The sequence below is a fragment of the Triticum dicoccoides genome, chromosome 3B (assembly GCF_002162155.2).
Source record: "Triticum dicoccoides isolate Atlit2015 ecotype Zavitan chromosome 3B, WEW_v2.0, whole genome shotgun sequence".
NCBI lineage: Eukaryota > Viridiplantae > Streptophyta > Magnoliopsida > Poales > Poaceae > Triticum > Triticum dicoccoides.
In genome coordinates, this window is record NC_041385.1 from 492,631,501 (window position 1) to 492,654,244 (window position 22,744).

The window sequence follows — 22,744 nt, forward strand, 5'->3', positions numbered from 1 at the left end:
TGTGGTTATTTTAGGATAAAGAATAGGGATGCTGCAAATGACAGGATTGTCGTGTTATCTCCTGTGCATGGAATAATCAGGAGACCAGCGGACATATGGAAGCTGCTCTGTTTGTCCCAATCGCAGCGGACATATGAAGTATTCAAACTGTTTTACAGATTATGCAACACTGGATCAAGTGTGCGAGAACAATATAAACCCTATCAACTCAAGAGCACTTTTGGTGGCAATTCAAGGCCGGTTGTGCTCCCCTCAAGCATCTCGACGACTTTAGTCATTGTTGGACGATCTGCAGAACTTAACTGAATGCACCACAGCCCAACCACTATCATCTTCCTTACAACCTCGGTGATCTCTCCATTAATCTCAGAAGCACTAATACAATATTCGTCCAAGTGTTCATAAATCCATTGCGGGAAATATTGGCTGCTAGATTCAGTATTTGGACTGATATTCTTGTCCCTTGCCCCAACCATCTCAAGAACCATCATTCCATAGCTGTACACATCAGACTTGCTACTTACTGCTCCAAATTGCTTCGAATAAACCTCCGGGGCAATATAGCCGATTGTTCCTCTTGCACCACCAATGGAAATGACACTTTCTTTATTGAGGCACAGCTTGGCCAGTCCAAAATCAGAGATCTTTGGACAGAAGTTTTGATCCAACAGAATGTTGTGGGGCTTGATATCAAAATGCACAATGCGAGTATTGCATCCTCTGTGCAGATATTCGAGTCCTCGAGCGATTCCCACTGCTATTTCAAATAATTTCTCCCAACCTAAAGTATTTCCACCTTGAGAGCCATCTTTGAAAGCATACCTTTCAAGCGAACCATTAGGCATGTAGTCATAAATTAGTGCCCTTTTGGATCCTTCCAAGCAAAATCCTAAGAGAGTAACAACGTTGACATGAGAAGTTCTGCTAATGCTAGCTAACTCATTGATGAAATCCTCGCCATCAGTCTTGAAGTCCTTTAGCATCTTGACTGCTATCTGATGACCATCAGAGAGGTCGCCTCTGTAAACAGCACCAAATCCACCTTGACCTAGCTTTTCAGCAAAAGATCTCGTCATTCTTTTCACTTGTGCATAAGTGTACCTTTTCGGATGGACCGTTCCATTCTTTTGTAGGAAGGACTCAATCCTTGCTGTCTCCTTTGATTTCCCTTTGGATTTGTACTTCTTGTAGCCCAACCAGAATGCAAAGAAGAGTAGGCACATTGAGCTGCCTGCTATTGTATCTGCATTTGGAGGGAGAAAGCCATCAAAAGGGGAAGCAACTTAGACGATCTTCTAGTTAAAACCTGGTTTATTTGCATTCTGTTTACTGCATCACAGTAGAGGCATAAAATCAGTGCAACTATAGAAGAACACAATATCTAGTGTCACGCAGTACAGAGAACCTCGAGTTATTGAAGGCCATTGTTGACAAACCTACTGTAGTGTATATTCTAAAAGTCTAGGTATATTATATTTGCATCATAAACTCTGAATTAGTCTGCATGTCATGAACTAGTGCCACTTTTCAGATAAACTGGACACGGTTGCTTAGTACATACATATGAAGCAGGGTTTGTTACAGATGCAATATGCAAAACAATTTATCATGTGGTTGAGAGATATTTCTTACATATTGTCATTCTTTTCTTCGAGTATTGACGACCTGCAAAATTTGAACATGAGTTCCTATGAGTAGATGGAAGATGCATTTATTTACAAAATATAAACTTCACACTTCACAACTGATACAACAATTAGTTTACCATACGAATTTGAAAGGAAGGTAACATTATTAGTAATTTTATTGCAGGAACAACTAGTCCTCATTTCCCAAGAATAAAAATGATCATCATTTCTATGTACAAACTTTGACAGAGATAGTTTTAACATTTCTATGTAACAGTCATTTCTTTAGTTTCCAAAAGAAAAGAAAAATTGTCACTTGAAGTTGATCTTACTTCCTAGCCATAAAGTCTGGACCTATGGTGAAGTCTCTTAACAATTTTAGGATCAATGGTGATGGATTTTTTTGAGATCAAAATGGTGTAACTGTTAATTGTCCACATACCACATGTCCTCTGCATTTCAGTGCAGATACTAATGTCAATGTGTAAGTGAATATTGCCAAGTGAGAAAATGATTTACTCCCTCCGATCCACATTAATTGACTCAGCCTTTATTCAATATTGTATAAAGGTTGTACAGAGGCTGCGTCAATTAATTCGGATCGGAGGCAGTAATTATTTTTGCACATGAGAAAATGGCGATGATGCACTTTTGATTTTTTTCTCAGTACTAATCATCCAAAAACGATGCCCAAAGACAATACGATCAACTCTAATCCATCCCCAATAATTTCGTGAACTCCCCCAAAAAACTGCAATTTTGGGGAGTTGAGCCCATCTAACCCATCCCAAACACATGTCTAAATCCCAAAAGATTTTTGGGAGCTCACAAAACACACCCTTCCCGAGGCTGATGCCGAGGAGGAGGCTGTAAACGCCACCATTGGTACCTCTGTAGCCGAGGCTGGTGCCATGTCCGTTGGAGAGAGGTTGAGGAGGTCCATCGGTAACCACATGTGTACTATTTATAATCAGTTTGATCAATGAAATATATTTCCTCCATTTCAAAATACTTAAAAGTTCTAGGTTTATCTTAACTCCAACATTTTAAGTTTGATCAAGTCTATTGAAAAATATAGCAATATCTACAACACCAAATTAGTTCCATTAGATATATCACAAAATAAATTTGCATACTATATATATTTGATGTTTTAGATGTTTATATATTTTTTGATATATATGATCTGTTGGAGAAATGGCAACTGAGCTTTACTGAGGACAAATGGCCAGTACATATACAGATGTTGGTAAAGTGCGGAAAGACCCCTTATACAATAGGGATGTACATAATGAACTATACACATCTAACACCCCCCCTCAAACTCATGGTGGATCAACAACACTGAGTTTGGAGAGGAAAAACCCATGTTGTGCCCGAGTTTGGGCCTTCGTGAAGAAGTCAGTCAACTGTAACTCCGAGGGCACATAGTGAAGAGCAAGAGTCTGATCCTGCACAGCAGCACGCACAAAGTGGGCATCCACACCGATGTGCTTGGTAAGCTCATGCTTCACCGGGTCACGCGCAATACTGATAGCACCTGTGCTGTCAGACAGGAGAGGAGTTGAGGTAGTAGCAGACACACCAAAATCCTCAAGTAACCACCGTAACCAGATCACCTCAGCCGTCAACATAGCCATGGCTCGCAACTCAGCCTCTGTACTCGAGCGAGAAACTGCAGTCTGCTTCTTTGTCTTCCAGGCAATAAGAGAGCCACCAAGGAAGACACAGTAAGCAGACAGCGAGCGTCGATCAGAGGGATCACTAGCCCAGGTAGCATCAGAGTAGGCCTAGAGCTCAAGAGAGCTGGAGCGGGGAAAGAAAAGGCGCTGAGAGATCGTGCCACGAAGATATCGTAGAACACGGAGGAGGTGACTATAGTGGACAGAGGTGGGGGCTGAAACAAACTGACTCAGGATGTGGACAGGATAGGAGATGTCAGGGCGTGTAACAGCCAGATAGACAAGGCTGCCAACGAGGTGGCGATAGCGAGTGGGATTAGGAAGAGGGTCACCATCAAAGGCACGAAGCTGAAAGTTGAGCTCCATAGGAGTCACAACTGTGCGCTCATCACCAAGAGCAGCGCGAGCAAGAAGATCCTGAATATATTTTTCTTGGGAGATGTAGAAGCCATCAGAGGTCGAGGAGATCTCAATCCCAAGAAAATAGCGAAGAGGACCAAGATCAGTCATGAGGAACTGGTCGCGAAGACGAGCCTTAACAAAGGCAATGTACTCAGAGTCGTCACCAGTAATGATCATGTCATCAACATAGAGAAGGAGAAGAGTCCGACCACGAGAAGACGTGTGGACAAATAGCGCAGGGTCATGGTCACTGGGCAGAAACCAGCGGCAGTAACCACAGAGGCGAAGCGCTCAAACCAGGCACGAGGGGCCTGTTTAAGACCGTAGAGGGAGCGGCGAAGCCTACAGACCATACCATCAGGAGCATAGTACCCCGGTGGTGGCTGCATATAAACCTCCTCACGCAACTCACCATTGAGAAAGGCGTTCTGGACATCAAGTTGAGAGATAGACCACTGACGAAAAGAAGCCACTGCAAGAAGAGTGCGAACAGTGGTCATGTGGGCCACAGGAGTGAATGTCTCATCATAATCGCGTCCCTGCTCCTGTTGGAAACCACGGGCTACAAGACGAGCTTTGTAGCGTTCAAGAGAACCATCGGAGCGAGTCTTAACTTTGTAGACCCACTTGCAGGTGATGGGACGAACTCCGAAAGGGAGGGGAACCAGATCCCAAGTGCCAGAGCGCTCAAGGGCAGCAAGCTCTTCGGCCATCGCAAGCTGCCACTCAGGCTGAGTCATTGCAGTCCGATAGGAAGTGGGCTCAGCAATGGCAGAGAGACCGTACCGATCAGGGGAGTAGCGATCAGGCGGGGGGCGAGGCCAAGCACGGAGATTATGAACCGGGGGAGATGTGAAGGGAGAAGCACCAGAGGTGGAAGGCTCATCAGGGGAGACATCCTCAGTAGGAGGGCGACGAGTATAGTGGAGAGGAAACGGTGAGAGAGGGCGACGGACTGGAGATGATGGTGGAGAGGTAGAGGAGGAGGATGGAGAGGATGGGGTCGGTGGTGAGGGAGAAGGGAGGAGAGGTGCCAGAGGAAGAGGTGACATATGAGGCACATAGCAGGGTGTATCGGGAAGGAGAAGGAAAGAAAGGTTGTCCACCGAGAAACTCGAGGAGGAAGAACGTGGGTAGTAAGAACGAGACTCGTCAAAAGTCACATCACGCGAGATGCGCAAGCGACGACCCACAGGATCCCAACATCGATATCCCTTGTGCTCATCACTGTAGCCAAGGAAAACACACTCAACCGACTGAGCAGCCAGTTTGGTGCGTTCTCGGGGGGCAAGAAGCACATAGCACACGCAGCCAAACATACGAAGAGCAGAGTAGTCAGGAGAGCGACCAGTGAGACACTCCATAGGAATACCACCCTGCAGAGCAGACGAGGGCTGAATGTTGATGAGAAAGGTGGATGCAGAAACAGCCTCAGCCCAAAAATGGGGTGGGAGGGAAGCAACAATCATCAACGCACGAGTCGTCTCAAGCAAATGACGATGCTTTCGTTTGGCAACGCCATTCTGAGCATGAGCACCAGGATACGAGAACTGGGCAAGAGTACCCTGTTCCGCGAGAAAACCACGCAACAGCTGAGAGATATACTCTCCAGCGGAGTCAGCACGAAAAGTGCGAATGGGCGTGGCAAACTGGGTGCGAACCATGGCAGCAAAACGTTTGTATATAGGGAGAACCTCGCTACGAGATTTCATGAAGTAGAGCCAAGTGTAGCGAGAGAAATCATCAATAAACAAAACATAATAGCGATGATCACCTTTCGAATCAAAGGGAGCAGGACCCCAGACATCAGAATGAACTAAGTCAAAAGGACGCTGAGATACAGACTCACTGGTAGGATAAGGTAACTGAGTCTGTTTGCCAAGTCTGCAACCATTACAATGTAAGGAGACATCTCCAGATACAGACCCTAAGAGGCCCTGACGAACTAAAGAAGACAAGCGAGAGCCACAGATGTGACCAAGGCGATGATGCCACTGCTGGAAGGACGCAGACGAAGAGGCGGCAAGAGCATGAGAGCTGGCAGAAGTGATGGCAGCGGAAGGAACACAAAGCCAGTCAACCTCCCAAAGGCCCTCTGACTCACGGCGCCGAGGGCCAGCACCAACCAAAGCCTTGGCGCGATGATCCTGAATGGAACAAGAGTCGGTGTCAAGAATGACCCGACAACCAGAATCAGTAAGTTGGGCAGCGGAAAAAAGATTCATGGTAAGGCGAGGAACATGTGAAACACTTGGAACAGAAAAGGATGGAGTGGAAAGAATACCACGACTAGCAACAGGAAGAGATGTGCCATCAGCAGTAAAAACATTAACAGGCGAATCAAGAGGTCGGAGAGAAGACAACGCGGAAGAATCAGAAGTCATATGAAAGGAGGCTCCAGAATCCAGAACCCACGAAGATGTACCTGACTGTGTAGGTGCCTGTGATGATGAGGAGGAGGATGCAGTCACAGCAGCAGCAGAGCCAGTTGACGAGGAGCCTGAGGAAGCAAGAAGACGCTTGAGGCGAACAATGTCCTGGTCAGTGAGTGACGGAGCCGAGGAAGACACAGGAGGCCCGCTGGAGGAGGAGCGCCTCTGGTCTCGCTTCTGCTGGCGACAATCAGACTCTGGGTGACCTGGCCGGGAGCAGTAACCACAGACGGTGTCACGGCGCGACGTGCCCTTCTCAGCATAAGGAGGACGGCTCACCCCCCCTGAAGGAGTGGGCAGGAGCGGCGGAGCAGTGAGGCGAGCAGACGACACAGGAGCCCGAGAAACCAAAACTGACGGAACCAGAAGCAGCCCAGCAGAGCGAAGACGGGTCTCCTCGGCACGAAGCTCCGCAAGTATCTCTGAGATAGGAACACGACCACGAGCAAGCAAGTGAGCACGGCGAGGTTCAAACTCAGAGCGGAGACGAGATAAGAACTCATGGACCCTCTGAAACTCCAAGTCAGACCTCGTAGTCTGGCAACAACAACAAGTGCCACAAACAACTGTCCTCAGTGAGTCAAGCTGACGCCAGATGGCAGAGCACTGGGAATAGAACTCATCCACAGACGAGTCACCCTACTGAAGAGCATGCTCCTGACGCACCACAGAGAGGTATAGAGCATCACTAGAGGGCTGATAGCGCTGACAAAGATAGGACCACATCGCTGCAATAGTGCCGAGGCCCATGAACTCCGAAGCAAACTGAGGTAGGACACTTGCAGTAAGAACTGCAGCAGCTCGAGCATCATCATTGCACCACTGAGTATAAGCAGACAGATCATCCCGGTAGACAGAAAGAGCATCCGAATATGCAGATACCTGTTGATCATAAGCATCAACTGCCGCATCATCAAGAGCCTTGGCTGCATCCCGATCAGCCTGAGAAGCATCATTAGCAAGCACCGGCGGAACCGGTGGAACAGGAGCCACTGGAGCAACCGGGCAGGGCGGACAGGGAACCTCGCCAGAGATAACACCCCACAGAAGGAGACCCCGCATATGGATGCGCATGAAACCCACAAACTCAGCATAGTTGGTGCCATCGAAGATCACTGAGCACCGAGGAACAACAATATAACCCGAAGAAGACATGAGGAAGTTGCTGCCTTTCTTTCTCTCTCTTTTTTTTTTGGAGTCAACTGCTACTGTAGGCCCGATCTGGAGCAGGCACAACCGCTCGCGAGGCCAGAGAGCGAGCGGGGGATCAAGCAGGGCCCGATCCGGGGCAGGAACAGGCAGCGCTCGCGAGATCGGAGAGGCCCGATCTGGATCGAGCGAGGCCCGATCTGAAGATGGGGCGGCAGCGCTCGAGGGCCAGGGGCTCCCGCACGCGACCGAAGCAGAGGAGAAGCAGCCTCGCACGCGACCGAAGCAGAGGAGGAGCGGGGTGGCGCCGTTGAGGAGGAGGCGCGCGGCGTGGGGCGCGGATGGTGCGCGGCTAGCGTAGGCGAGGAGGAGAGGTCGGGGGCGGCCGGGCCTGAAGTAGAGCGGCGCTGGAAGGAGCGGGGACGAGGAGTCCAGCGCCTGGGGACCGGGGCGTCGTCCAGGCCGGACGGGTGACGGCCGGAGATGGTCGGAGATGGCCGGAGACGGGGGCGGCCGGACTAGGGAAGGGGCGCACGGAGTTGCGGCGTGCAGGGGGAAGGGGCTAACCTAGTATCTGATACCATGTTGATACCATATCTGATACTATGTCACATCTAGATGTGTCCTAGACAGACCCTTCTTAGAAAGAGAAAGCTTCATATTCAAAGAACTTACGGGCTTTATTGCAATTATTATCGGAGTGTACTCGGCCGTCAGGGCACAAGCAGCCGATGAAATCCCCGGTCCGGCTGTGACCACACCTTGCCCTGGAATTGGATCCCTCGCACTGGGTACATGCTGGGGGCTTCGCGCTCTCGTTCCATCCCAGCTGGAATTCCTGACGAAGAACACTGGCATATCTACTCCCGTTTGTCCATCCAGGGTCAGTAAGGTTGATCTCGCCGTATTTGTGCACAGGCAATTGTATGACTTGGTTGCACGCTTGCACCCAGTTGCCGGCGGGCACTGCATCATCCGGAAGCACAAACGATAGCCCAGGACCAGGACCATCGTCAAAGCTTTCGCAGCTGATCGGGTAGATGCTACTCGGTTTGTAGAAGGTAAAGTTGAAGTTGCAGCCGATGAAGAAGATAAGGTAATCGACCGCGCTGTCAGGAAAGAACAGCAGCGATCCCTCTTGAAAAGTGATGTTGCGGTTGATTCTTGGTCTCGGGCAGGGCTTGCCGTCTTCGACTTCCGGATCGGCTAGAGTGAGCGTTGCGAGCGCGTCGTCGAAGCTCGTCACCGTGTAGTTGGCGGCGCCGTTGAGCTGCAGGATGGGCTTCTCGTCGTCGCAGAGGATCCCCAGGCCAGGGTAGCCGCAGTAGGAGTTGGCGTTGCCCTTGACATCTTTTGTCTCCCCGGCGAGATAGAACGGGTAGGTGATGTTCACGCCTCCGCAGGTGTAATTTTGATTCAGGCACATGGAGAGGTCGTAAGCACCATCATCAGATGAATCGCCATGGGAGGCGGCAACGGCAACCAAGAGGAGAAGCAGCAGCAGGTGGTGGTGGCTTAGCAAGAGAGGCATGTCTGCTTGGCTAGCTAGCTAAGTCAGCAGTAGTGTTCCATTCTTTGCTTTGATCTTTAAAGTTTAAACTGGTGGTTTGCTGCCTACCCCCATGCCTTCGTTCACATGTTGCGAGGGCTCTTGGTCCTGGATAGAAGTTTCGGGGAAGAATGGGCATGATCTTGCCGGTCATCCGTATCTCTGCGCCAGACTAGTCAGTCGTCTACCATCTCTATCTCTCGAGTTTGTTCTGTTGAGAGTTGAGACTAGTGCGCGTGTATAATTTGACTGATTTTTTTTTGCGAGGGATAATTTGACTGATTTACACCCACATAATAATTTCCTGAGACTGGCATTTCCTTCCATTCCCAATGAAAATTATCTACGTATTTTGGATTTGCCAAGTGCATACATATAAGCGACACACTCCGACTAACCTTAGCATGCTAAAACAAGATTTGAAAATAAGTGCCGAGAGCAGGATGCGGCAAATGAGCTTTTAATTGGTGTTTTTTTACAGTTTTTATTTTCTTTCATTTTTTTGAGACAAATTTTCTTTCTGAAAAGGGTGTCCCCGACGGAAATCATAAACGAGCCCAGGTTCAAAACTCCAAAACAAACCAGTCGAACCACAGTTTTTTTAGGGGGCCGAACCACAGCTTCAAAGGCTCAAGAGCCACTGCTAGCCTCCTGTTACTGACGTATCACAACTTATTTAACAACTAAAAAAACGTTGTGTTTGTAGACAAGATAAGTTTTGCACAACTTTAATTGATGTAGACAATTAGGTTTGTCTTCCGGCGAAACGGCAATTGGCAAGCGAGGGATGCTATTGGCCGTTTGCTTTCAGATGGAATAAAATTGAAGGACCAGTTGTGAAGGATTTACCTGATGGAGGGTTTGGATTCGGATACGCAGTGGTGGCGCCGCTGCTGCTGCCGCAGTACCCGCCGGAGCACAAGCAAGCAAGGAATTCCTTCTTCTCGCTGTAGGCGCAGCGTTCATAAGATTTCTCGCACAGGTCGCATTGCTGATCCTTGCTCTGCTTCCATTCCAACTCGAAGCCCTGCCCAAGCACGGCACCGTAATCCTTCGGCAACAACACGGGCGGATCACTTCTCAGAGCATATTCCTGGAGTACCGGCGCGATGACCTTCTGCCTGCAGTACTCAACCAGTTCGTGCTCCCGAGAAACGTTGCCTTCCTCGGAGGTGAAGACGAAGGAAACACCGTCTCCACTGCCTGGAGGCGGATTGAACCCTTTGCAGTCGATCTCGAACTTCTCTAGCGGAGCCGGGTGATCGCTCTCCGGGGAGTGGCAGCCGAAGAAGAAGGTGAGCTCCTCCAAGGACTCGGTGTAGTTCAGCCACTCCCTGTCGAATGTCACGTTGTGGGCGACCGTGGGGCACTTGCCGCCGCTAATGAGGGCTTCAGTGTCCCTGAGAATGATGGCGTGATTTTCGTAGATGATGTTCCGAACGGTGTAGTTGTGTAACGCGTCTTGGCCGAGCTGAAGGATTGGGATCGCGGTTGCCCCCTCGCCTTGGCAGAAGATCTTCAAATCGGTGTACCCGCATGCGTACTGGGATGTGTAATCGGGTGTTGCTTGAGTCGCGTTTGACAGATAGAATGGATATCTTATGTCAACGCCGCCACACCTGAACGACTCCCAGCACACAGAATCATTGTAGGCACTAGATGGCGGAAGAGGGGAGCCATGGCAGGCGACGAAGACATGGACGGCGAGGAAGAGGAGGACGAGCAAGTGTGGTGGTAGGCGAGCCATTGGCGAATGGCGAGACGAGAGTCAGGAGACAGACAAATCTGACTGTTTAAACTCTGATTATGCACGCGTTTGGTTATGACGAATGTGGCCGTATATAGACCTGGCGTGGACTTTTCTTTCTACTCCTATCTAATTATCGCATGCAGCTCTGTGCATGATTCGATAAAAAAGCCAGCTTTGAGCCTATGGATTCAGTTATGAAATGCAAAGTAATGAGTCAATTACACCACCGGTACTTAAACTTGACATGAAAAATCACTTTAGTGCTAAAACTTGCGGCATACATTGAACGGGTGCTAAAACTTGGTTGGCGCGTGCACATACGGTGCAAATCTCGCTCGTATACGCGCGCGGCGCTGACATGGCTTTGTACATCTATACTTTGCCCACGTGGCAGTGATTGGGTCACACCTGTGAGTCAAAGAGCGTATATAATATTAACAAGAAAAAAAAATACTGTGTTCTCCTGTTTCGAACCAGCAACCTTGGCCTTACATGCACTCAAGTCTAGCCGACTGGGCAAACGACCTTAGTTATCATAACTGGACGCAGAGCCTTCATATGTTTAATCCAAAGGAAAAGTAAGTAGCGGCCGTTCGAACCATAACAAAACTTTCCCAGTGCGCATAGCTACCCAACAAGACAAATAACTCTTTTTCTAAGAGCTACATGACCAATAAATTTTGATATTTTAATATCAGTGCATACATATGTTTTATATCCTTTCAACCAAACATCCTACATTGAAATTGTTATCCAAAGAATAAGGAACTAGCATACATTAAAATAATCACATATTATTTGAAAACATATTCATTTAACATAAAAAATATGAATTATTAAAAGGTAACAAAATTTAATTGACGATCCGCAATTTGTGCGCACACTAGGCTCATATTTATTTTTAATTAAACAAAATATTGTTCTTTATAAAAACACATTAACTTTATAAAAACATGTGAACACTTTTTAAAGCAACATAAAAATTCTTAAAGGTTGAACACTTTTGTGCACTACTTCCTCCGTTCCTAAATATAAGTCTTTGGAGAGATTCCACTATGAATCACATACGGGTGTATGTAGATGCATTTAAGTGTAGATTCATTCATTTTGCTTCGTATGTAGTCCATAGTGGAATCTCTACAAAGACTTATATTTAGGAACGGAGGGAGTACATTATTATATTATTAAAACAGTGAATATTTTTAAACTCATATGGTAATTTATTTAGATAGATAAAAAAATAAAAAATACTTTAATATTTTTATTAAACATGCAAATTGTTAAAGTTTTTTAATTCATAATTTAATTATATGCATATTTCATATGTGACAGAATAATTTTTAAATTAATATGAATATTTATTATGTAATATATTTTATTTACGTATATAGTATTTGTAACACACTATCATAATTTACATATGTTTTACAAATTTCTATAAGAAAATAACGGGTACAAAATGGGCGGCAATGGAAGTAGCCCGTTTGATTCTGGAAAGATAAGAAGGATGCGCATTTTGTTAGTTAATGAAATTTACTTGGCTGGTTGGCTATTGGCCCTCGCTCGTAACGCCGAGTTCACAAGTTCGAACCTTGACGGTGTATATAGTATGTTTACTTTTTCCTGTTGTTTGTATTTTTTGTCTGACAGGTGGGACCCAGCCGATGCCACACAGGCAATTATATTAATAATTCGTACTGCTAGCTGACAAGTGGGACCGAATCACTGCCACGTTGGCAGAGTAGATATATACAGTGCCATGTCAGCACCGCGTGCGTATATGACCAGGATTTGCACCGTATATGGACGTCCGAGCCAAGTTCTGGCACTCGTTCAATGCACGCCACAAGTTTTAGCACTGAAGTGACTTTTCTAGCCAAGTTTAAGCATCAATGGTGTAATTGACTCCAAAGTAATACTCGAAATAGGTGACGGCGTTTTAGTTCAAAATTGCCAAGCGAAGTTAGCCAGAGTGTGTCCGGATTTTTAGTTGTCCAGAAGAGTTGCGACAGTTCCATCAGAACGGCTTACCGGCGGGGAGTGGCGCGGTGGTGTCAGATATCTCACTGCGTCCGTCGTTGCCCACCAGGACGCCATTGGCGCAGAAGCAGCCTGAGAACTCGCCGGTGCGGTTGTAGCCGCACTTGCCGCTGGATTGCTCGCACAGGCTGCACGGACCGGAGCTCCGGTCCGTGCTCACCTGGAAGCCGCCGCGGAGAGCCTTCGCGTACCCGCCCTCTCTCCATCCAGGGTCCTTTGCGTCGGCCGGGAGGGCGTCCTTGAGCACCGGGGCTGTGTAGACTGACCGGCATGCCTGCCACCAGTCCTTGGGAGGGATCTCGCGTTCCGGCAGTACGAAGGACATGGCAGGCTCTTGCCCAGAGCTCCCGCAGGTGACTGGCTGGATGCTCGGCGGCTTGCGTAATGGTTTGGGAGCGAAATCGGCCTCTTACAGGAAGGTGCAGTTGACGAAGAAGAAGAGGTAAGCGACGGTGGAGGTGGGCAGATGGAACTGCTTCGGGACGGTGACGTTGTGATCGACCATGGTCCATGGGGCAAGTGCAGTTGCCGCCGACATCGGCGTCGACGAGGGAGAAGGTGAGGTTGGTGTAGTCGATGTCCGAGACCGTGTAGTCGTGGCCCCCGAGGCGTATGACGGGCTTGTCGTCGTCGCAGATGATGGCCAGGTCGGGGTAGCCGCAGTGCGACGAGTGCTCCGGCACTGCCTCATCTGTTCCGTTGTAAAGATGGAACGGGTACCGGACGCTGACATGGCCGCAGGTGGAAGGCTCGAGCTGGCACGTCGGGCGGTCGTATGCGCCACCGGCTGGATCGCCACGGGAAGCTGCGGCGAAGAGGACGAGGAGGAGGACGATGATGCGGCGGTAGTGGAGAGACATGGCCAGTTTCTTCTCTGGTTGGCTCGAGGCCGGGTTCTGCGCGCCTGGTGTGGTTGGTGCGTTGAGCATAACTTCCCGGGGTTCGGGTACGCAGCTACCCAATCTCCGGGGATCAGTACAGTAAAAGGCAAGGCGCTGGACAGAATGGGCGTCGGACAAAGCTACACGTACACGCTTGTTTAAAAAAAAAAAGCTACATGTACACAAACCAGACTGTTTGCTTCAAATTTTTTTTTACTGTTTTAGCTCTGAGATCCTGCACGCTTTTGGTTCTGACGAATATGGCCGTGTATAGCCTGGCGTGTACCGGTGATGCATCAATCAGCAGGGAGACTGGTACGTCTCCGTAAGTGCCCTCTTGTTTGCGCCACACCACAAGATGTGTGGCGCAAGTGCAAAGAGCTCGATCATCAGTCATCACGTCCACGCGCCCACATCACGGACTCGTTCAAACAAAAGTAATGACTATATAGTGAGCGATAGAAAAGTCATACGTACGTACCGCTACCGCACTGATCCGCCGTGGGCTCGCCATCGCAGTAGCAGACGAACCCCACCCCGCCGTGCGCCAGGTTTTGCCGGTAGCCGCACCATCCGCCGGAGCGCTCGCATGCGCCGCACTGCACGGAGTGCGGGCTGTACCTCAGCTCGAACCCGCCCTTGAGCACCTCAGCGTATCTTCTCTCCCGAGGCACATCCATCATGCCCTTCTTATGAGAGTCCAGCACCGGCGCCACCACCGCCGCCTCGCACCCGTACTCGTAGGCCTCACCCGTGTAACCATCATCGGCGGTTGACACGTACGAACTCTTGTTGTAGTCCGGACAGCCGATCAATTCCTCGGCGAAGGGCCATGAGGCGTTCTTCTTGCAGTTGTAGAAGAAGGTGATGTTGGAGTCCGACTGCGTGAGCTGCAGCCCGCCGTCGGTGGTGAAGTTGAAGTGGAGGTGCTGGCAGCCGGTCGTGTTGAAGGGGGCCTCGGCGTCGTCGACGAGGAAGACCGAGCGCATGTCGTAGTCGATGTCCGCGACTCTGTACCGGTGGTGGGACTGGGCGGGAAGGATCAGGGTGGTGTTGCCCTCGCAGGCAAGGCCGAGGCCGCGGTAGCCGCAGCTGGAGGCCGAGGACGAGTTGAGCCAGAACGGGTAGGCGATGGTCAGGTCCCCGCAGGTCGCGCTGACGCAGGTGGATGGGTAGCCGTTGGCCGCGGCGAAGAGGAGCGGGACGAGGAGGAGGAGGAGCAGGGGAGGCATGGCGGCGGTGTGGATGGGCAAGGGGAGGTGAGGACTGGGACTGGCAGGAGTAGCGCGTGAGCGTCAAGTGAGGGCTGGGGGAGACGACTAGTCTGGACGTGGAAATTTCGAGCCTCGACGGCAGCTCGCGGTTGCACGATGATTCGACCTTGCATCACCCTTTAATCATTGCGGACGACGACGGGCCCGCACCGCGCGCCGGTGATAGGGATGGTCGTGGGTCGGAATGCAATGTTTTTTCTTCTGCGGGAAGGGTCGGAATGCATTTTACGGTACAGGATGATAAAGACGCGTTGTTAGTTATCGCTGTTGACAACGGTTGTTCGTAAGAATAACTAGTAATTGTGTCCGTGGGTTGCAACGGGAGAAACAAAATCTAGCACACATTAATGACTTATTATCTTGTTGCCACTTCTCCTTTTGACCACTGACACAACGAATAATCAATCCCAAGGCGGTCACTCTGTTTAATTGGTGTCCAAAAAAGCTAAATTAGGTAGAAGATTGCCTTATCCCTTCTTTAGTGTATTCCAGTGAACTTGATAAACTAATTGGGTACTTCCTATGCTAACCAACATCCAAAATTATATGGCCAAAACGACGCACTATACATTTTAGATCGAGTAATTGACAAAAACTACCACATTTCACGTATCCATCCCACAGAACTACCACATTTTGAAAAGTGACCGAAAACTCCAAGATTAATACTAATTTTGTGACCAAAAACTACCAACTTGAGTTGATGACCGTTTTTATGATTTTAAACCTGTTTATGACATGTGGGACCTGCATCAAAGTCAACTCTGCTTATTTTGACCGTCAAGTTAACCGTTATGACACGTGGGACCCACACGTCATCGTCAACCTTCTTCTTACTCCCTTTCTCTCTCTTTGTCATTTCAACAAACACCACTTGTGCATGAGACGGAAACAAGGGAGCTCCGGCCGCCTGCTCGCTTTACACCACGTCGGACCCCGGCACGAGCGCCGGGTGAACCACCTACGAGTCGGCTCTGCCGCGCACTACACGGCGGCAGTGGCGGCAGCCTTCGCGGCGACATCGATGTCGGTGTCGCGAGCTACTGCTCGATGGTAGATGCGGGCCTGGCACCCGCCGCCTCGCACCCGTACTCGTAGGCCTCACCCGTGTAACCATCATCGCCGGTTGACACGTACGAACTCTTGTTGTAATCTGGACAACCGATCAATTCCGCGACGGAGGGCCACGAGGCGTTCTTCTTGCAGTTGTAGAAGAAGGTGACGTTGGAGTCCGAGGGCGTGAGCTGCAGTGCCGAGCCGGCGTCGATGGTGAAGTTGAAGTGGAGGTACGGGCAGCTGGCCGTGTTGAAGGCTTCGGCCTCGACGTCGTCGACGAGGAAGACCGAGCGCATGTCGTAGTCCATGCCCGATACTCTGTACCGGTGGTGGGACTGGGCGGGGAGGATCTGGGTGGTGTTGTCCTCGCAGGCAAGGCCGAGGCCGCGGTAGCTGCAGCTGGAGGCCGAGGACGAGTTGAGCCAGAACGGGTAGGCGATGGTCAGGTCCCCGCAAGTGGCATTGCCGCAGGTGGATGGGTAGTCGTTGGCCGCGGCGAAGAGGAGCAGGACGGCGAGGAGGAGCAGGGGAGGCATCGCGGCGGTGCGGATGAGCAAGAAGGGGAGGTAGGGGAGGAGCGCCGACTAAGCTGGCGCGATCGTAACGCGTGAGAGTCGAGTGAGGGTGTTAAGGCTGGGGGCGACAGGCGCGTCGACTGGACGTGGAAATTTCGATCCTCCACGGAGCACGCGGCCGCTCGCGGTTGCACGATGATCCGACCTTGCATCAGCCGTTATTCGTTGCGGACGACGACGGTAATGGGGATGCGTGTGGGCCAGAGTGCATTTTATAGTACAGGGTGATAAAGTCGCGTTGTTAGTTATCACTGTTTTTTGGACGAAATTACAAATACTAAAGGTATTACTAGACTCTATGATTTCATGTATAATCGCTCCGTAACTTGTCATACTTTGATGCTTGATGTTGTCCACAACCACCTTGCAGTCAGAAGCTACATGTATCCTTTGTTCATTCAAATCCTAAGCGAGTGCTAAAACCTCCCTGACAACCAACGCCTCTAGTGTTGCAGCATCCCCAATCCCTTCGTAGTTGACCACCGATGCCCCCAAGAAATTTCCATCATAGTCCCGGCAAAGAGCAGCAACCGCCCCCCTCCTCTGCGTACATCTAGTTGTTGCGTCAACATTGATTTTGGCCAGGCTCGCCGGTGGGCGTTGCCATTGTGTTGGCCTCACAACAGGCTGGACAGGAGCATTCCTTACTGGGGCTGCAATGTCATGAAGATCACCCAAATAAGCATTGATAAATTGGTGAGTGGACATAGGGCTGGTAAAAATATCTTCATATATTGCCTTCCTCCTCGCTCTCCAAACAGCCCAGAGTGTTATGATCGGTCTTACAAACTCTGGTTGTGACAGTGCCTCATGCATCGCGAAGAACCAGTGTCTGGCATTTGCATCGGTGTTCAAACTGATCTGTTCCACCGAGTGTTCATCCGATAGTGCCCAAATGCACCTTGACATGGTACAGTCCAACAGTGCATGCCTCCACGAGTCCGGGGTTCCACACAGAGCACATAGGGGAGACTGTGACATGTGACGGTGGTGCAAAATGTCGGCTGTAGGTACTGAATGCTGGGCTAAACGCCATGCAAAAAATTTCTACTTCGATGGGACCTTTGTATGCCACAACGACGTCCATGCTTTTCCTTCCGAAGCCAACTCTGAGATCCCAGCATTTTCTTCTATCCAATTCTCCCTCTGATATTTGGTGTTCAGCACCATGTGGTAGGCTGATTTGACTGAGAAAGTACCCCGGCGTTCGCCGCTCCAGGCCCAAAAATCGTCGATATTGCGCGTGCATAGTTGGATGGCTAGAATTGCATCTGCATCAAAAGATACAAAGACAGAACGGATGAGCTGCTCCCTCCAAGTGGCCGTGGTGACATGAATTAACTCAGCAACCCGGGTGGGAGGGTTTGCAACCAGCGAGGTGATGGGCCTCATCGGGCCTGTTCTGGGGATCCAGTTGGTCTCCCAGATGTCCGTCGTAGCCCCATTGCCAATTCTACGAATAAGCCCTTGCTTCAAAATATCCCGTCCATCGATGATAGCTCTCCATATTTGTGATGGATGATTGCCCAACTCCGCTTTGAGGATCGAGCTTTGGGGGTAGTAAGCAGCTTTCAGAAGTCGCACACTAAGAGAGGAGGGATCTTGCAGAAGCCTCCATGATTGTCTAGCCAACAAAGCCAGATTAAATATCTCCATATCTCGAAAACCCAAGCCTCCCAAGTGTTTAGGGTGTGTCAACACATCCCAAGAAACCCAGGTTGGTTTCCGCTTCCCTTGCTTACCCCCCCACCAAAACTGACGTATGATCGAGGTTATGTTCTCACACAGTCCTCTCGGTAGCCAGAAGCATGCCATTGAGTAAACTGGTATAGCTTGGGCCACCGACTTTATTAACACCTGCTTTCCTGCAACGGATAGTAGCTTCTGCATCCATCCTCTTATCTTTTCCCATATTCTGTCCCTTAGGTATTTAAAATTTCCCATCTTGGATTGTCCAACATCCATGGGCATACCTAAGTATCTATCACTTAGCGACTCATTATGGACATGCCGAATATTTTTGATACTATCCCTTCTCTATTGTGGGCACCCCTTGCTAAAAAAGATAGATGACTTCTCATGATTGATTCTCTGACCCGATGCATTGCAATATTTCTCCAACAGGCTTGAAACCGCCATTGCACCCTCATTACTTGACTTAAAAAGCAGCAGGCTATCATTGGCGAAAAGGAGATGATTCACAACCGGAGCTGTAGGAGTCACCTTGATTCCCTCAACATCCGATGACTCAGAACTGGATTTTAACAGGCACGAAAGGCCCTTTGCTGCAATTAAGAAAAGGTAAGGGGAAATGGGATCTCCCTGCCGAATACCTCTGGATGGTATAAAATGCTCAAGCTTCTCTCCATTGAACATGAATGAAAAAGATACGGACCGAACCATACTCATAACTGTGTCAACCCATGGTTGTGCAAAACCCAATTTCTCCATCATGCCTGCAGATAGTCCCATTCAAGCCTGTCATAGGCTTTCATCATATCAAGTTTCAGTGCACAGAAACTGTTGGACTTGGCCTTGATCCGCTTCATGAAATGTAGACACTCATAGGCACATATTATATTATCTGTAATTAGCCTGTCGGGAACAAAAGCTGACTGCTCACGAGAGATAATATCTGGAAGAATTTGCTTGAGCCTATTTGCAACGACCTTAGAAGCAATTTTATAAATAACATTACAAAGGCTAATAGGACAAAACTGTGCAAGTTGAGTTGGATTCAAAACCTTCGGAATAAGTACCAGAACCGTATCATTTATGCATGCCGCACTTTCCTCCCCTCTGTCTATTCTGAGCACAACCCGGGTCACCTCTTCTCCAAAAATATCCCAATGACGCTGATAGAAGTGAGCAAGGAAGCCGTCCGGGCCCGGTGCCTTCGTCGGAAACATCTGAAAAAGGGTTGTCTTCACCTCTTCATTGGTGTATGGGGCTAGCAGAATATCGTTCATCTGTCGAGTTACTTTAACGGTTACTTTAGATAGGACTTGATCCATCCCAGTTACACCTTTGGAAGCATAAATCCAGAAAAGCATGCTCTTGGGGTGGGTCGCCATGTCTGGTTAGGACACCTCAGAAATCTTTTGTTCGTCCCTGTAAACATTGTGACATCATAATAAGAGCTTCGTGTGATTGTCTCAAAAAAAGTTATCACTTTTTTTTGTAATTTTAGCTATCACTGTTCGAATACCCCTAAATAAAAGTTATCACTGTTCGGACACCTTGCTAATTTTAGCTTTATTTTCTGCCTAAATGAAACGTCATGTTTTCTATCCAGGTGTTAATTTTGACATGGAATTAGGGGACTGAGGGAGTCTTAGATTAGGGGGTCCTCGGACGGCCGGACTATGTACTTGTGACGGACTGTTGGACTATGAAGATACAAGATTGAAGACTTCGTCCTGTGTCTGGGTGGGACTCTCCTTTGCGTGGAAGGCAAGCTTGGCAATTTGGATATGTAGATATCCCTCTCTGTAACCGACTCTGTGTAACCCTAACCCCTTCCGGTGTCTATATAAACCAGAGGGTTTAGTCCGTAGGACAAGGACAATCATAATCATAGGCTAGCTTCTAGGGTTTAGCCTCTACGATCTCGTGGTAGATCAACTCTTGTAATACTCATATCATCAAGATCAATCAAGCAGTAAGTAGGGTATTACCTCCATCGAGAGGGCCCAAACTTGGGTAAACATTGTGTCCCCCGCCTCCTATCACCATTAGCCTTAGACGCACAGTTCGGGACCCCCTGCCCGAGATCCGCCGGTTTTGACATCGACATTGGTGCTTTCATTGAGAGTTCCACTGTACCGTCACGGTAAGGCTTGATGTCTCGCCTTGTTGTCAAGGACAACGTCACCTCTGGGGGAGCCCTGGTTGTAGGCCAAACTCTCCGACTAGGCAGCTTCGTCATGACCGCCCGTTCGGCCGCCGCGCCGACGATGACTTCTCAGGTCATCAAAAACAGCCTCCACGTCAACTCGGAATTCACCGATCAGATGAATTCAATGGAGCTCTCCTCCCTGAACAAGCTCTTGGATTGCATCGCCGCCCTGGGAGTCGCTATAGACTATGATCGGATCGGGCTTAAACCCGACAAAAGGAAGATTAACTCTCCGCCGGTCACCCATCAGATAGCGGTGGTGGAGGAGCAATGCAACAATTCTTCCTCTATTTTGAGGACGAACTATGTCCGGATTCCCGAGTTCTCCGAGCCGGATACCCATCTATGGGAGGACATGGCACAAGCTCCGAACCTAGAATCAGACAGCGGGCCAGAAAAATTGGGCAACATCCCAGAGCCTGAACTGCCAAGCTCGGAAGCTCCTCTGCCCTTGGGTCTCAGATCAGGTCAGGGTTTGGACTTAAATCATCCCACCCACCCAGATACAAGTGATCTTTCCCACATTAGACAAGAGCCCCAAGAGACAGTACATCATTTCTGGGCCAGATTCCTCCTTGTAATGAGCAAGGTCAAGGACTGTTGCGAGGAAGACGCAATCTCATTCTTTTGCAAAAATTGCATGGACTAGGGAATCCTCAATGCCATAATTCGCCGTGACATAGCACACTTCGCTGACTTGGCGGCCATAGTATAGAAGTACTCTGCGATGGAAAGCGCTCGGAAAACCCAAACAAAATTCTAGGATCCTCCGGCTCTCACTAAACCCCTCGTCCGAACTAAAAGGGTGCACTCTCGCGAGTCACCCGATCCAATTACAAAGAAACCAAAGCCCACTACAGGGCGGGGAACCGTTTTGGAGGGATGGCTCAATGAGCCATGCAAAATTCACAGTACACCGGATACCATACCAACACACAGCCTTAGAGCATGTTGGATACTCCGGCAGGTGGCCAAGAGCGGCGAGAATCTCCTCATCAACAATACCGCAGAGCATCATCCCGCGGAAAATAACAATACAATATTGACAGTCTTCGAGACTTTCGCCTCAAATAATAAGTGCAAGCGAGCACTCCGCAGCCTCGCTGAAGTCTGCCACGTCGTCGCAATAAATCCATGGAACGACACGGCCATAACCTTCAATGCCAGTGACGAACCTCCATTCCGAACAGTCCGAGAACCAGCCGCTTTGGTCCTTAGTCCAATTGTGGAGGGCTTCCGGCTTACTAAAGTACTCATGGACGGCGGCGGTGGATTAAACCTCATCTATGAGGAAACTCTCAACAAAATAGAAATAGACAAGAGCCGCATTGAGCAAAGCAGCACGACCTTCAGAGGAATCATCCCTAGTCGGGAGGCACGATGTGCGGGAAAAATCACACTAGATGTGGTATTCGGCACGCTGGAGAATTATATGTCCGAAGAAATCACATTCCAAGTGGCCCCGTTCAGTAGCGGATACCACGCCCTTTTAGGGCGGGATGCATTCACGAGCTTCCAGCTATACCCCATTACGGGTACATGAAGCTCAAGGTGCCCGGGCCCAATGGAATCATCACTCTAGCTAGTGATCCGGATGTAGCACTCCGCACCGGAAATAAAATCACCGCACTGGCCCTTGAGGCATTATCCGAAGCCCTCGCGGCCGAAGAACTAACTGTGCTGCGCTCCACAGTGGACAGGGACGACGTGATACCCGACAAACGACCCAAGTCCACCTCTTTCAAACCAGCGGATGAAATAGTAAAATTCCAGGTCCACCCAACGGACCCTACAAAAACATCATCCATCGGGGCACAGCTGAACCCCACAATAGACGCCCACTGCGAGAGTTCTTGCGCGAGAATTGGGACATCTTCGCCTGGCATCCTTCAGACATGCCAGGTATCCCACGCAGGCTGGCCGAGCATAGCCTAAACATACTAAAGGGATACAAACCGGTCAAGCAGACTCTTCGGCGATTTTCAGAACCTAAGCGACAAGCCATGGGGTAGGAGCTAGCCAAGTTACTCGAGGCAGGATTCATCAGAGAAATAAAACATCTGGACTGGCTAGCAAACCTGGTGATGGTACCAAAGAAGGACAAATCCTGGCGCCTATGTGTCGATTTCAAGGACCTCAATAAGGCTTTCCCCAAGGATCCCTTCCCCCTCCCCCGCATCGATCAAATCATCGACGCTACCGCAGGACACGACTCATTGTGCTTCCTCGACGCATACTCTGGATACCATCAAATCAAGATGGCGGAGTCCGATCAAGCCGCAATGACATTCATCACACCATAAGCCCCCTTCTATTTTAACACCATGCCTTTCAGGCTCAAAAGGGCCAGTGCAACCTATCAACGCATGATTCAGACATGCCTGGAAAAACAAATCGGCAAGACAGTGGAGGCATACATAGACGATGT

At 49.3% G+C, this 22,744-nt stretch overlaps 1 protein-coding gene across 4 annotated transcripts; it reads right to left on the reverse strand.

Annotated features, from left to right (window-relative positions):
• Positions 1–94: 94 nt before the first annotated feature.
• Positions 95–14,858, reverse strand: LOC119276711 (LEAF RUST 10 DISEASE-RESISTANCE LOCUS RECEPTOR-LIKE PROTEIN KINASE-like 2.1). Of its 4 annotated transcripts, XM_037557843.1 has the most exons (4): positions 9,692–11,179; positions 1,633–1,665; positions 1,102–1,243; positions 95–1,020 (listed from the first exon to the last, which is right to left on the reverse strand). In XM_037557843.1, the coding sequence occupies exons 1-4, from the start codon at positions 10,587–10,589 to the stop codon at positions 204–206; spliced, it is 1,890 nt and encodes a 629-aa protein (XP_037413740.1). In that variant the 5' UTR covers positions 10,590–11,179; the 3' UTR covers positions 95–203. The 4 variants fall into 4 exon arrangements, with proteins under 4 accessions (XP_037413740.1, XP_037413741.1, XP_037413737.1 ...); XM_037557844.1 differs by lacking the exon at positions 9,692–11,179 and adding an exon at positions 13,995–14,858 and having other exon boundaries at positions 95–1,243; XM_037557840.1 differs by having other exon boundaries at positions 95–1,243.
• Positions 14,859–22,744: the final 7,886 nt, after the last annotated feature.